The sequence below is a fragment of the Capra hircus genome, chromosome 7 (genome assembly GCF_001704415.2).
Source record: "Capra hircus breed San Clemente chromosome 7, ASM170441v1, whole genome shotgun sequence".
NCBI classification, from domain to species: domain Eukaryota; kingdom Metazoa; phylum Chordata; class Mammalia; order Artiodactyla; family Bovidae; genus Capra; species Capra hircus.
Window position 1 is genome coordinate 38,935,698 of NC_030814.1, and position 16,975 is coordinate 38,952,672.

General features: G+C 38.6%; 1 protein-coding gene across 2 annotated transcripts in view; it reads right to left on the bottom strand.

The window, feature by feature from the left end:
* TTC1 (tetratricopeptide repeat domain 1) overlaps positions 1-16,975 on the bottom strand; it is a 49,506-nt gene that overhangs the window by 9,632 nt on the left and 22,899 nt on the right. For both annotated transcript variants that reach the window (XM_005683240.3, XM_018050094.1), the window contains exons 3-6: positions 10,359-10,419; positions 9,210-9,322; positions 6,217-6,253; positions 1,659-1,807 (exon numbers count right to left, since the gene is read on the bottom strand). In XM_005683240.3, coding sequence (XP_005683297.1) covers positions 1,659-1,807; positions 6,217-6,253; positions 9,210-9,322; positions 10,359-10,419 — 360 coding nt within the window. The remainder of the gene's footprint in view (positions 1-1,658; positions 1,808-6,216; positions 6,254-9,209; positions 9,323-10,358; positions 10,420-16,975) is intronic.

Here is a 16,975-nt window from a genome sequence, read left to right on the forward strand (position 1 = left end):
CCCGGAACCAGACCGCCTCCAGCTGAGAGCCGCAGGTCTGCTCTGGGCACTGTTAGCTCTGGAGTTGCCCCCACACACTCTGCAATTCCAGTATTAACTCTGTTGCAATAATTCAAGATAAAATAAATTCTTTACACCTATAACAACAAGCTTTAATAAAAGGCTCCCTTTGTCTTAACACTTAATTTGACAAGGATAAAGGCCACCATGAATTTAGCCAAGATTTTAAGTACTCTATTCCCTTTCCTCATGTCCAATTTAAGTTAATCCTAACACCATTCAGATACGTTAAAAGTCAGATAAAGGATTAAACTGCTTTCAAATTACATATGTATTTTAATTACCCAAATGAACTTTTCTCCGATTGCTCCATTTCTAGGTAAATAAAAGACCTGTTGTGACCGAAGGAACTCACCTCAAGTGGGTATAAAAACAAAGCAAAACAAAACCCAAACTACCTAGGATATTGATATGAATGCAGGGAGATGAGTCAACATTTCTCAGGTCTGCCTGGTGGAAAAACAAATGAACTAAATGGGAGAGCCTGTGGAGTAGGGGCTCAGATGCCCTCGGGACTGACAGGAAACGTAAATAAGTAATGGACCGGGTGTAAGGCAATCGCACTGGTGTGCTCAGCCATGTAATCAGAGCACTCCAGCCCCACGCCAGCATGTGTGAGTTCAAGGAGCAGCCAGCATGTCCACATTTTCCAATTTTCAAAAGGAGCCCGACTTAGATTTTTACCCATTTAATTTTATCCACTTGAAATGGATAAAAGTTTATCCATTTAAAAATTCTTTCCATTTTAAAATGTTGGTAACTAGCCTCAATTAAAAAAACAAAACCAAAAAGTCTGGCTAAATAAAAGACGCCTGTAGCTCTGTGGCTCCTGCCATCTCTGCTACATACTGGGTTCAGGACAGACCTCCCATTCTAATGCCCTCTGAAAAGTCCGGCAATCAAGAAACCTGGTTAGCTAAAGCCGGTGTGAGTCGAACTTATTTGAACACCTATTATTTTGGGGCAGTGAGACACACATCCAATTTTGCAGCAAATCCTTAAGAGTACACATTACTCTATGCATTGGAGATAGAGAGTGATGATAAAGGTAAAGGCACAAACAGGAAAACAAGTACTATTTAGTTTTAATTTACTACTGACATAAAAATATGACATTTAGAAGGAAAAGGATTTTTAGTGACACGGACAAGAACTAGAGTCATTTTAAGAGGGATAAAAAGATTAGGATATTTTCAACTAGAAATGTTCTGCACATATGACAATGAGTAGAACCTTGGTGACTGAGTAAGGAAAAGAAAACCAGAAATTTATTATCTATAATATTAAGGCTCACTCTCGACTAAACTGTACACCTATAAGCAGACAAGGTTTCCCTAGTCCAGCAACAAAAGAAGGTTCTTGTTAACCCTAGAGGTCAAAGGTTTATACAAGACAACAGTTTTAGAATGAAGATTAAATAGTACAGGGCACAATGCGTTGCAGCCACCACTTCAAAGCTCTATCTCCTGCATATTCCTTCCAATAAGCTTCTCAAAAGCTTAGAAATGGCATGTAGTTGTGTCTCAAAAGATTATTTAAGATTCAATGACTAGTAACACAAGGAATAGAAAATATTTTTGTAAAAAAATCAAGTTTACCATGCAAGCTTCTCTTGCTTGATGTACTGATGGATCTTTTTCTAATATGGATTTATAGTCTTCCAGGGCTTCATCCAGCTTGTCAGTTTTCTCATACAACTCTGCTCTCCTCAGTATTGCCCTGATATAGCTGGGGTTTAACTGAATTGCTGTAAAAGGGGAAGAAGTAACTGTTACCATGAGGAAAAAGGTCCCATACACCCTCAGTTACATCAAGTTTCCTCAATAATCATTCTCCGTGGCTCCGTAATAAGAGTTATTTGTTAAAGGTTATACCTAGGTTCAGCAAACTTTTTCTGTAAAGGGCAGGTAGTAAAGATGTCAGGCTTTGTGGGACAGACTGTTACAACTACTGAACGCTGCTATTGCAGCATGAAAGCAAGCACAGACAATGCATCAGCAAATAAGGCTGATGGTATCACAATAAAATTTTATTGATGGGTACTGAAACCTGAATCTCACATAATTTTCATGTGTCCTGAAATATTACTTCTCTTTTGATTTTACTTCCAATGATTTAGAAATGTAAAAACCATTCTTAGCTTGCAGGCTGTACAAAAGCAGGTGGCATTCAGGCTGCATTTGGCTTGTGGCTGTAGTTTACCCAACCCTGGTCTATACCCCAGGTCCTGGTTTCGACCTAGTGCACAGGGAAAAAGTGAGGGGAATTTGAAGGTGCATGTTAAAGAACTGAGGCAGAACAGTGGCAGACTATCATTTACTCTCTCGTTTTCTAGGCCTCAACTACGGAGGTCACACAATGACAGCTAAGGTTTTATTTTTAGCTAAATCCTCACTGTTCTTTCAAACTCTTGCTCTAACACCCTTAGGTCACTAGTGTGTAATATCCTTTCTTGGATCCAACAACAAATGCCTTATAATAATCTGGTGCCCATATTTTGGTTCAAGTACACTACATTCTTCTATTCTTGTGTTTTTCCTTTTTCTGTTAAAAAGCAGTATCATGGCTCTAAAACTTTTTTCTTTTCAAATGATGTCCTCATTTTTAAATTCATTCATGTTTTCAGTAACTGTCTGTTTATACCTAATATATGCACTAGGGTAGTGACTCTCCAGAGTACAGTGGTAACCAGAACAGACCAGGTCCCAGTCCTCATGAGGCTTTAAGCTATTCTAGGAGGCAACAGGAGATGGCACACAAATAATTTCAGAGAGCTATAGAGCTACAGAGAAAAATAAAACAAGGTGATGTAAATTCAAGAGAAGAGGGGAATAAGTGACTTTATAAAGAGTGGAAACAATATGAAAAGGGATTATTTGAGGGCAGCCAGCTATTTGAAAAGCGGAGGCAGACAGTGTAGGAAAAAGAACTAAAAAGAGTAAAGGATCTAAAAGTAAGAATAACTTTGGCATCTTGGCGACAGGCAGAGGTGCAGAAGTGATGAGGCTCAACATACCCAACAAGCAGGTCATGGAGGCCTTGCTGGCCAGGGAAGGAGCTTGGACTTTTTCTATTTTGTATTTTTTCAAAAGCTTTTATATTGGAATAATACAGTTGATTCACAATGTTGTGTTAGTTTCAGGTGTAGAGCAAAGTGATTTGGTTATACACACACACATCTATTCTTTTTCAGATTCTTTGCCCATTTAGGTTAATACAGAGTAGAGTTTCCTGTGCCACAGAGTAAGTAGGTCCTTGCTGATTGTCTATTTTAGTTATTTATTATAATTTTTATTGGAATATAGTTCATTTACTAGACCTTTTAAGTGTGATAAGAAGCCACTGGAATAGTTTCAAGCAGATTAAGACATAATCTGATTTACAGTTTTAAAAGCTCACTTTGGCTACAGTGTGAAGGGTATGGGTGAAGCGGTGAGACAGCCGGGAGGTCGATGCAATAGTCCAGATGACAGCGGCTGCTCACTAAGCTGCTAAACGTGGAGATGGAAAGGAGAGGCCAGATTAAGGAAATGTCTCTGAATCAGAGCCCAGTGGACTTGCTAATTAATTAAGCCATGTGGAATGAGAGAATAACTCAGGGATGACTCCAAAGGTTTTAGAGTTTCAGCAAGTGAATAGATAATGATACCATTCACTAGTATGAAAAAAACTAACTACAAGTTGTTTTCATGCAGTCATGTATGCGTGGGACTGGGAGGCACCAGAGTCTGTTCTGGGCACGTTCCATCTGCCACGCCACAGGACCAGACATCCCAGGGAGATGTCAAGTTGGCAGCGGGATACAGGGCTCCTACAGGGCAGGACCGAAGATATAAACTACATGGTATGGATGGGCTACTTCATGTGCAGACAGTCTTTCAATGAAGCAGATGACAGAAATGGTGCAGTGGCTGGAAGGGGATATTGGTTCAGGAGAAGGTTTTCTGAAAGAACCTGAACTGCAGGATTTCAACTTTACACACTGTCAACCTCCCCTTAGTCTAGCACACCATATTCTCTTAAAATACTCCAGGGACCTCTACTACATCATTTTTTAAAAAATTGAACCCCCTAGTTGACACCTTAATGCCTATACTGCCCCCTTTTCTCAACTAGTGGATGACTTGTAACAATGCAAATACTGACTGAAGAGATGGAATCCTTCCAGGGTTACTCTTCTTATTGGCCGCACAGCTGACAGGATCTTAGTTTCCCAACCAAGGACTGAACTCGGGCCCTGGCAGTGAAAGCACTAAGTCCCAACCACTGTACTAGGGAACTCCCTATGACTACTTTATAAAAACCTCTAACACCAACTTACCACTCTAACTTGTGACTTGCTTTCTCAATCCATATAGAGAATTAACTTAAACTTTATTTACATGCTAAGCTAAAAGCATAAAGGTGACTGGCATTAAATATTGTTCCACAGTTTTCATACAGGTTCTTATATAGTATTTCATAGTAAAGAGCTCCAAATGAGTTAAGTCCTTTGCCAAAGTTTGTACACAGAGTGAGCATGTGTTTATTTGGGGGGCAGAGGAATGAAAGGTCCTGTATATCCAAATAATCTGTACTACTTAATCCAAATAAACTATACTACTGTTAATGTATTTTGTGCATGGATTCAATAAACCATATGTAGTCATAACAACTAAGTATAAGCACATGTATTTTGGTTTAACCAAAACCAAAAATGAATCTGGAAAACAAACACTTCCCCCCACTTCCTCTCATTCTCTTGGCTCCTAGACTGAGGGCGACAGCTAGAGATGTACTGTTTTCTAGTGTATTCCCCGCTAATCAGCTTACAAGCTATTTTCTCACCATTTGGTTACCAAGGAAAGAACTCTGAAAACTGCAGCTTGTTCCTAACTTAAACTCGTCAAAGCCACACATCTCACAGAGATTAAGGTTAAATATCTTCTTCCAAACAAAACAGTACATTTAGAATTAGTTCCAGTCCAAGACAGTAATAGATCAGAATAAGTTTGCTAGATCCTAATATGTTAAGTTTCATTCAGAGACTCTAATGAATTGCCAAGTATAAAGAAGAGAAGGTGACTAATTAATGTTATTAAAAAATCTCAAGAAATAAAACAGATGAGGGAATTCATGCTTGGTCTGAGAGTAGGATTCGATAATATATAACGTTCTTCTTTTTTTTAAAATAAAGTTCTTTTAAACTCTGATTCTCTCAGAGAAAATATTATCCAAAGGAGAAAATATTATCCAAAATGGAGAAGAAAATACAAATTTAAAAAACAATATTAGCTTGAAAAAACTCATGCGAGTAGCAAGATGCAAGGAACAAGATTATGTGTGTTCCCCACACCAAGCAGGTTATAGAGACAAGACAACCATCTGGCCTGTCAGGAAATTTTTTGGAAAAAAAACAAAAACAATAATGACCCTATGTCTGGAGCTGTCTCTATGAGGTGGTGGAATGAAAAGATCATTATGGAACTCAGACATCAGATGACAAAGACTGGATTCACTGTGTTGAACTTGATAAAAAATGATGGCAAGGAGATCTGGATTAAGTACAACATCTGAACGGAGTACCATTTCCCTAATATAAACCACCACTGCTATCCAAGCACATGGATTCAGAAGCCCCAACAGCAGCTAAGATCTTCAATTTCAAAAGCAAGCACACAAGAAGTATATACTGTTTCTGTGGCCAAGGTAGGTTTGAATTTTCTCCACGTATTTACCAATACAGGATAAACTGACTGAACTGTCCATTCAAAAAATGCTTTCACTAAGATGACTACTGTGCAGGACACCTCTGAGAAAGACCCGAAGCTTCTCATTTAGCAGCCCCAGAAGGGTGCATGTGTACAAGTACACATCTGACTGACAGCCTTTGCATTTGCTGTCTAGCTGAAGTAACAGGCTTCCCAGGTGACTCAGTGGTAAAGAATCCACCTGCCAAAGCAGGAGACAAAGGTTTAATCCCTGGGTCAGGAAGAGCCCCTGGAGAATGAAATGGCAACCCACTTCAGTATTCTTTGCCTGGGAACCCTATGGTCGAAGGAGCCTGGTGGGCTACAGTCCACGGGGTCACAAAAGAGTCGGTCACAGCTCAGCAACTAAACAACAGCTGAGGTAATGCTCTTGTATGTCACCATGTACAAGACCAAAAAGCTGTACCTTTGCTGCAGTCACTGATGGCCATCTCTTTCTTGTCCTAAAAGGAAATAGATCATTAATATGTGTCACCCTAATTCTGTCTCAACAGCTCAAAGGCTCAATGACATAAACTGATCATTAATAATTGCTTACAGAGATAGATGCATGCTTTTCAAGGAAATCACACCAAAACATGCATGCCACTTCCAAGCTAAAATTCAAACTATGCTGACAGCTGACTTGAAAGACTCCTGGCAACAAATTATTCAAGGAGCTTCCTCCTGAAGTATCTTTATTTAAAGATTGCTGCAATTGGCCTGCGACATTTTACATTAGAATGTTGACAGTGAGAAAACTCTGATCAATAAACAGGACAAATGACTGACACATGAATAATTGAATGAGTAACCTTCCTCGTTGGTGAACTGTTACATATCACACCCAAAGTGGTATTTTCCAGGAAGTACAGAGGTGGTCCACATATAGACAGGGCATGGCTTCTCGTGTAGTCTCAGTTATGAACCTTAATTGATTCACTAACCAAACAAAAATACAAAAGAACCGGCCAAAAATCTAATTTAATTTGCTGAATTGAGAAGCACAGCATAGTGAAAAGAACATAGGATTTCAAAAGAACTAGATTCTAGCTTGAGAACCAGATTCTCAAAAGAACTAGATTCTAGCTCTGATATTCATCTGCTATTAATACTTCCATAATGGCTACTATGGCAAATGCCAAATACTTTGTAGAATATTTTAGAACACTGTCTACCAAACTGAGTTTCAGGATTCAATCAAAAACAGTTCCAGGATGGGGAGTGACTACTTAATGGGTTTTTCTTAGGGTCATAAAAAATTTCTGGAACCGGACATGATGATCATTGCCTAATACTATGAATGTATCTAAAAATGGTTAAAATGGTCAATTTTATAGTATGTGTACTTTACCCACAATAAGCAAAAACAGGTTCCAGAGTCGTCTGGGAAACACTAACTACATTATCTCTTCCAATGTCCAAAATAGCAATTCACATACTAAAAACTCTAACAAGAAGTCCTGTAGTACAGAAAACTGGAAGTCAGTATTTCCCTAACTTTTAGATAACTGTTAAGTCTGAGACACACAATGTCATTTTTAAAGTTTCTGATATAGGAGTAAATCTATATAACTTGTGTGTACAGCTGATGTGGTGGTATTCTTTGTGCCCCCAAGTAACTATTCTTAGAACCTATTTTTTGTGGGACTTTGTTTACTGTTGTGTAGTCAGGCCTAGAGCTAAAACCTGCCCTAACTCCAGGTTTGCCTTTTCCCCCTCCAGACGTGAAACATGAAGCTTAGCCAGGCATACCCCATCAGGGATGCTGAGCCTGCAAACTTGTCTTTCAGAAATTCTTCTTAAAATATTTAACCTATCACTTTCTTAAACTCAGAATAGGCTCCTTAAATCACTTCAGTGCATTCCTAAAAGTCTCCAAGTCTGTAATTTTAGAATCTTCTTAAAAATATTAAGAATGAAAGTTGAAAGAATAAAACAAAAAGAGCCCACCAGCAAACTTATCCCTTGTAGAGGTCAGAGTTACATAGCAAGTTTCTTCTGAGCTCCCCTCGGTTATGACAGAGACTAGCAAGGCCATCCATTTCCCTAACTCAGGAACGAGTTGCTCATCCTAGCCTAATGCCAGCAATGGCACTAATTTTGGCAATTATGAGAACAAAGAATCCCAAATTCCAGGAGCCAAATGGGTATGGTGCGTTTTCTCTGACACCGAAGGTGTCCTCGATCTCAATTCACAATGACAATTTCCAGTCTATGAATGTGGCTTGATGTCTCCCAGAGGCAAAAGTGAAATCAGAATTTTCCAGCTAAGTGGAAAGACTGTTAGTTGTGAATTCTGATCGATGGTAGAATGTATTAATGAATGTTGTTTTAAATAAATCTAAAAATTGTTTTATTTCCCCTAATACAAAATGTCTGTTTGTATACTCTGTATGCTCTAGAATTATTCCCTCTCTTATGTCACATGAATCACTCTAAAAATATTAAAACTTCACCCTGGACACTGAATCCAGTAACAAAACACACAAGCCTGGATTAAAATAAAACTTTTTGAATGTCCAAACATTCAAGCGCAGCCCCCACTCTCCCCTTTAAAAACCCTCATCAGTCAACATCAAAAAGAAAATGACATAGATACCTGATCAAAACAAACAGAAAACCACTTCACCCAATCTTACGCCTGCTTTGTGGTTGCTTAAAGGTAAAAAAAATTCTACCCTTGTGCTTTGAATATAAGTAGTCTTTAACAAGTGGTACTGTTTGTTTTTTCAAGCTCTCACCATTTCAATCCAGCAAGATTTACTATGCTGTCTAAACAGGAATATCAACAAATCACCAATCTAACTTTTAATACCGACATGATACCAAACAAATATCACGACACTCTCCTCTACTCTACATTCACCCTGCAACACCAGGTTCTCAATCCTTTGGAAATACAAAAATGCTTCTGAATTTTCCCTGACACCCATTTTGCATTTAAGGGTACTTTTCACCTCAGCTCTTGGACGCTTCTCCCTATGTCCATACTTTCAACAGAAAATCAGAATCTCAGGGATAAGCACCTTGAAGTCCAGTTTCAAGCACGGCTTCCTGTCCCTTTGAGTCTTATCTAAAGTTCCAGAGGCCTGGAGTAAGCAGCTGGAGCTATGTTAGGACATGTACTACTTGGCTGTTTGATTCATTAGCCTACCGTGGTTTGGTAGAAACTGTGCCAGGCTTCCTTCTGTGAAAGTATTCACTCAGCCACTTTAATAAGGAATATGAACAGTAATCTGACTTAAGTTTTTCAAAATTATGCTTCTATCCTTCCCATGCCCTTTAAATCAGCAAAATATAGGTGTAGGAAAAGAGGCAGCAACTTTAAAGCCCCTATGCTTGTTTCCGGGGAGAAGCTATCCTACAAAAACAGTGCAAATTCATGTGCTTCTGAAAAAGACAGGGTCCAAGACATACCTGTTTCATCCTTGCTGCAGCTCTGTTGGAAAACAGAACAGATCGGTCTTTCTGGAAACAGGAGGGACACGTCTGCAGGGCGCGAGTATAAGAACTTTCGGCTTCTATGTAATCTGAGGATAAGGGAAAATATAAGAAGTTGTTATGATTTTATTTCTGATATTACTGTATTCCAAATGACCTCAGGATGTATAGCTTTCCATTCTATACATTCACCTTTCACTTGGCTTATCAATTTAGTAAAGAGTTTTGAAACAGGATTAGGAAACTGGACAGATGAAAGAGACTAAAATCTGGAATTAACAGCCCAGGATGAAGAAAAAAACTCTCTGTATTTTTCATTAAAGATATTCTGCTTTCATGGAGTCAACCAGGCTAAAAATGCTTCCATGAAGTGTCTGGAGAGACATTTTATAGAGCTAAAAGAAACTATGTTAAAAACCACTAGTTGACTAAACACCTTAGAGAGAAAATGGTGATAAACTCATACATTCATTGCCACATACAGAATTATAGTTAGGATACTAAAAGATAATTGCCTACTCACTCCTTTCTCAGGTTTGAAATATTTAATACTAAAATATAAAGAGATAAAACTTTCAAAGAATCTTTAGTTCTCTTAAAAGAAGAAGTGACAATTGATAAATCAGGATATACGAAAAAAAAATTTTTTTTAACCTAAAAATAACAAAGGGAAGATGTTACTGCTCCTAGATATCCAAAGCATACATACTTTGAGAAGTGACAAATTTGATAATAAGATCAAATAGTTCCCCCAAATCGTAAAAATGAACCTCAATTATCCCTAAGCAAATGCAAGAAATGCATTAGGACCATCTCTCTAGTTTAGGCATCTACAGAAAAAGGAACTTGAAAGAGCAACTGAAGTGTAACGCACGGGGCCAGTATTCACAGCACTGTCACTAAGTGAGGAACTGAGACCCTCTTTTTACAGCAATGCGGCAAACAGCCTTTTAACATTCTGGATTAGTTTCCCAAAACAAAAACTCAGAGAGCTTTGTTCTTCAGTACTGTTAGCAGTTCAGATCTGCTAGCTGTTTCCAAACATTCTTCAGTGTTTCTTCACAGACTCTACAAAAGAATGAGGAGTCAAGACAGCCAGCATCAGCGCTGAAAAACACATCTTACCTCCCTTCTTAAACTGCTCATTTCCCTCCTCCTTTAGTCTAGAGCTCTCTTCTCTCCTTCTCTGAAAAAGATCAGAGAATGACATAAATACAGTATTATGATAAGTGAACAGAAAGGCCAGCTTTCATTACACATTAGGCTATTCAACAGCCAGCAGCTTGACTTTTGAGAACTGGGTCAGTTTTATCTAAATCTCAAACACACAGAAAAAAAACACATGACCATCTGGCTAAACATCAAGTGAATTCTTGACACTAAAAAGACAAAACCCAGGTTTTCTTTGTTTCTGGCTTTTGCATGGAACAGTAATTTCCACTTACTAAAAATGAAACTAATAGACCCACTGGTATGCTTACCTTTATAAATTAAAATTCTAGATCTGCTACTTATTAATTGCAGATGACCTTGGACAAGTTTCAGATCTTTCTGGGTGTTAATTTCTTCATATAAAAATTAAAGCTAATAGATTTATGGGTTAACGTGATATGTATGCAAAGCTTCCAAATACACTGGTGAATAAGGGTTCAAAAATTAGCTATTATTTTTCTGTAAAATAAACAATGTCATACTTATTTAGCTACAACTGCACTCTGTGTCATAAGCAGGCATACAGAGGCTGGCAGAGTGTATTATGGGGGATGAGTCTTGTTTGCAGGGTCAGGTGGTATGCTGTTAGCAGGCTAACACAGGGAAATTTGAAGAAACCCAGAGAAGTCTCTTTTCCTAGCCTCTTCTATCAACAGAAATTCATGCAGATGGTAGGGCACTCATGGGACTCAAAGGTAGAGTGAATGTTAGTCTGTGGGGCAAAAAAGACACGTGCCGAGCCCCTATGTGCTCTCAGCCCTGAACACCTCGGCAAGTTGGCCGGCATAAGCAGAGCTAGCATGCCACCTTTGACAGCATTTAAACAAAAGAGAATCTCCAAAAATCTCTTCCTTCATTCTTGAAGTTTCTGACTCAATAAAAACTCCAATGGGAGAACACAAAATTAGCAGACTTTTTCATCGACACTTGATGAATCTCAATAAAGAAACTAAGAAATAGGTATAAACAGAATCTAATTTTTACGACATCTATTATAGGCCAGATGTTCAGCAGACAATAATAATTCATTTTAGGATATAACATATCTGAAGAAGGCCTATTCCAAGGGAATACAGGAAAAAATAAGATGGGTAGTGGTGATGACAATCAAAATACAAAAATGTGGCCACATTTACCTACTACCACCCAGAGGAAGGTGCCTGAACTGTAATATCCTCTGTTGAACTGGTGAGGATTTTTTGTTGTTTAGTCACTAAGTCACGTCTGACTCTTTTGCGAACCCACGGACAGTAGCCCGCCAGGCTCCTCTGTCCATGGTATTGCCCAGGCAAGGATACTGGGGTGGGTTGCCACTTTCTCCTCCTGGAAATCTTCCCGACCCAGGGATCAAACTCACATCTCCCTGTACTGGCAGGCAGATTTTTTTTTTTTTTTTTTTTTACCACTGAGCCACTTGGGAAGCCCGGTTAGGATTTCTGGAGGCAAGCAAAAGGACTGTCTATCTCGGGCGAAAAAGAAAAAAAAATTTTTTTAAGGGCTTAAGTTTACTGGAAAGCTACCATGGGGCTCACACAATCATGGGGAGGCCTAAAATATGGGCTTATAAAACAGACAGGACTCAAGGCAATTCTGAAGTCAAAAAGCTAAAAAATATTGATGTGTCTTCTAGGAGAAGAGTCTCGCCAAGATAGGGCTGTAATAACAGCCAACAGACCCTAACCATTCCCCTTTTTTTGTTCTAATTTAAAGTTTTGGTAAGAAGCATTCAATGAGCCAAGCATAGTCACATGCCTTGGCTGTCAAGAGAACAGAGTGAACAGGGGGACTGACCAGCACTCAACAAGGGGAATTTCCTCCACATAAGAAAGGGAATTCTATGCTGGAAGCAAAGAAAACCCCATAATGAATCCAGTTAAAAGTTATTTCAATCCCCAATAGACAAAGTGACCTGGAGAAACAAAGTTGGAGGCATCACGCTCCCTGATTTCAACCTACACTTACAAAGCTATAGTAATAAAAATGGTATGGTATTGGCATAAAAACAGACACATTGATCAGGGAAACAGAATAGAGAGCCCAGGAATAAACCCACACACATACGGTCAATTAATTTATGATAAAGGAGCCACTAATATATAATGGGAAAAGGACAGTCTCTTCAGTAAGTGGTGCTGGGAAAACTGAACAGCCACATGCAAAAGAATGAAAACAAACCACTGTGTTATACCACACACAAAAGTTAACTCAAAATGGATTAGAGACTTGAATGTAAGACCTGAAACCATAATACTCCTAGAAGAAAACAGAGGTGGTAAGCTCCTTGAAGTAAGTCTTGGTGATGATTTTCTGAATCTGACACCAAAAGCAAAAATAACCAAGTGGGACCACATCAGACTGAAGAGCTTCTGCACAGTAAAGGAAACCATCAACAAAATGAATGGAAAAAAATAGTTATAAATCATATACTTGATAAGGGGGTAATATCTAAAATACATAAAGAACTCACATAACTTAAAAGCAAAAACTCCCCAACCTTATTAAAAAGTGGGTCAAGATCTGAATGGACATTTTTCCAAAGACGACATACATGGTGAACAGGAAAAGATGTTCAACATCATTAATCAGCAGGGAAATGCAAATCAAAACTACAATGAGATATCATTCCACACCTGTCAGAATAACTATTATCAAAAGACAAGAAATAACCGGTGTTGGCAAGAATGTGGAGAAAAGAAAACCCTTGTGCACTGCTGGTAGGACTGTGAAGCCACTATGGAAAACAGTATGGACATTTCTTAAAAACTTAAAACAGAACTACCATATGATTCAGCAAGTCCACTTTTGGGTGTTTATCTGAAGAAAATGAAAGCGCTAACTCAAAAAGATAGTGCATCCCCATGTTCAACTGCAACATTATATACAATAGCCAAGATATGGGAACAACCGAAACGGCCATTGGTGAACGAATGGATAGGGAATTCCCTGGCTTTCCAGTGGTTAAGAATCCGCCAGCCAATCCAGGGAACACAGGTTCAATCCCTGGTCCAGGAAGATCCCATACACCACAGAGCAACTAAGCCCACGTGCTGCAACTACAGCGGGCGGGCCTACGTGCCTAGATCCTGTGCTCTGCATCAAGGGACGCCACTGCAACAAGAAGCCCGCCCACCACAACAAAGAGCAGCCCCTGCTCACCACAACGAGAGAAAGCCTGCACACGGCAAAGACCCAACCCAGCCAAAAACAGAAGAGTCATATCTCAAAAAGAGAAAAAGGACAAATGGATAAAGAAACTGTGGTTATACACACACAAAGGAATATTATTTAGCCATAAAAAGAATGACATCTTAGAAAAAAAAGACAAAAAAAAAAAAAGGAATGACGTCTTGCTATCTGCCACAACATGGATAGACCTCCAGGGCATTATGCTAAGTGAAATAAATCAGAGAAAGACAAGCACCATACGGTCCCTCTTATAAGCAGAATCTAAACAAATTATGAAACAAAAAACACCAAGCTCAAAGGTTGGGGCAGGAGGGTATGTGGAGAAATGGGTGAAAAAAAAAAAAAACACAAAAATTCTAAAATAATTTCAATTAGGGTAAAATGTAAACCCTGTAAATAGTAGTGACTTTATTCAATCAATCTTAAATTCACACAAACACAAACAACCATATATCACTGGCTAATAAAGTTCTAACAGTAAAATGAAAAATTGGTTTCACATTAGAAAATATATTAATGCAGGATAGCATGTTAATGAGTTAAGAGAAAATTACAGGATCACATGAATAAATGCATCACAGGTTTGTAATATATATATTTTTTAAAACAGTACTATCAAAAATAAAAATTCTTCAGGGAAGGGTGGCTCATCAAGTTATTAAGAATTCAATGCCCATACATTAACAATTTCACTCTCTCTAATTTTAAGCTACTTTCTGATCTATAATCTGTTCTCCAATGCCAACTTACCAGGAATGTTCTATGAACACAGATAGGTCATTCAGACTGCCAGATCAGGCTCTTGTGAAGTGTGTTTTAAGAGTCTAATCATTATTTGGTAAATTTAGAACATTAATATTCCAATGAGAAAAGCCTAGATCCAAAGTATACCCAGAAGGAATTATTGACAGGGGCCAGCCTGAGCAGGCAGCCTGAGAGAAGTTCACAGTGTTGTTACAACTAGGCCTAAAAGTTGAACTGGCCAAGAGGCTCTGGAACAAACTACAGAGGCCAATTATTCTAAGGAAGGCATTTTATTTTTTTGGTCTGATAAATCACAACTCAGTGACCCATTAAGTAATAAACACTGGAAAAGAGCTGTTGCTTTCACAGATTGTGTTAAATTGAGGATTAATGCAATTATCAATATCATGCTGAATATCTCCTTGGCAACAGCTAAAAATAGCACTTTGAAAAGAAAGCTGCACTGTCTCCCGGCTGTGCCAGGAGACTAACTTGATCCTAGTACAAAGACTAGGATTTATTCTGCCGCCGGAACACATTCTTTAATCAAAGGATGGCACGCACGCTGTGTAATGAATGCTATGGAATCCAAGGACAGACTCCATAGCATGTAAGTCTTACTCAGCTTGCTAAGTGCAAAGAGCATCATCAGGGAACTGGTAGGGCTGGTATCCTGCAGCATTACTGGGTGCAAATCTTCCAGGTTCTGGTCTAATGTGGTTAGGGGCCCTCTCACATGCCTCCAGATTCTGGGGAGGCCTCATAGGCTAACATCTGTTCTAGAATTTTATTTCCTTAAGAATAGGAACCAAAGGAATTTTACAGGACTCTAAACTCAGTAGACCTCCCCATTACTGAAAGCTCAGGGGGAAACACGTTATTTTGCATTGTGAATCATCACAGGAGCTGCCACGGAAAACCTCAAAAACACAACGCCCTTGATGAAGGGAGTTTATTTCAACTGTTATCACTACAACTGCCAACTTTTCAGCCTGTTACTCAGTTCACTATAAATTCAACCAGTATAGTTTATAGTTTATATGTATACCAGTACAGATTTCACTGCTTACATCTGCTGTCATACACATTAGAGCTCTACTCATCTGCTTCCCAAGACAATTCTGAGAGATGGGCATGGAGGTATCTACCTATTTTACAGGTTAAAAAAAAAATTCAAGATTCAGAAATCTTTTATTTTTTGCAACAAACTTCTATTCCAACCTACTCAGTCTTATCTCCCATTACTACACAAGTCCTCTCTTCTACATAGCTGGATCTCTTTTTCTTCATTCCATTCTTTTCTCATGCACCCACTTTGGAAATGCCATTGTTTTTCTTCCAGATTTTCCTTTCAACTGCCCAAACCAAATTTTGCTGTTTTCCAAGTCTAACACAAACCAGACCTCTTCCCCAGGACTACCTTCACTTCCTTCCTCACATGATCTTTCTCTGAATGTAAACTGTACAAAACACCTCTAACTGGGCAATTCAATTCTACCTCAGGTTATTTTTAAAAAATTATAAGAGAATTTTTTTAAAAAGCACTGCAGAAAGTCTAGATGGTTACAAAATGCTTAGATGGTTTCATGAGTTGAAGAACATTGCACATCCCTTAGGCCTGGGCAAAAAAGGCCAGTCAAGCTCCTCCTCTGACTGCACTCTTCCTCCTGTGGGGCCTCTTTAGGCCATACTCCAGACTTTTTATCCAAGACTTCTTAGCCCACTCTCAGGATCTGCATGAATCTTTGCCTGGATCTATCCCCCTAAGGGTAAGCTTTGCTGCAGGCATACATTATAGTCCAAGTGCAATAGTTTGTACTCTGCCTTCCCTGTACCTGGAATCAGTCATTTTTTCAAAACCAAGATCTAGGTGTTGTTATCAGGGAGTCATTGATTTTAGGTCCTCTCAGTGAAGAGACTCATGAAAATACATCTTAAATAAAACAGAAATCCCAGGAGTAAATAAAGAAATAAAACAGAAATCCCAGTAACAGCAAAATACTTAACTCATTTTGCTCTATCCAACAATAAACAAAAGTTTCAAATACTATGTGACTATCACTACTTATAATCTACTACATAAAGTTCAAGATCTCATTTTTTTTCCAACTTTAGAACATATTCTACTAAGGATATACAGCCAAATTTATTGGAATTACCTTCTCTATGTAATTAACTTGAAATAGTTATGCTAACATGTAACCAATTTGATAGCTACAGCAATTTGTTTCTGTTTATAATCCATTTTAAGGGTTAACTTTCCTTATCCTTTCTGATTTAGTTTTAACATTTGAAAGTGTAAAATACTTACACAGTTCAAAACAATACCAAGTGAGACTTCTGATGTGGCCAAATGAGGTTTCCAAACCCCCTAAGAGCAACTACAAAACTGGACAAAAAGATCAAACACAACCATTTCAGTGTCCTGGAAATGGATTACAGGCTTACGACAATGTGAATAATGCTTATTTATGAAAAACTATTGAACTTCAGGAAATCACCATGAAAATCCCTGGCATACTTCCTAGGGACTGCTCCCTTTCTTCCTCCCATCATTCGGTGTGGTAATTTTCACACCACAAGGTAGGCTATGAATAACC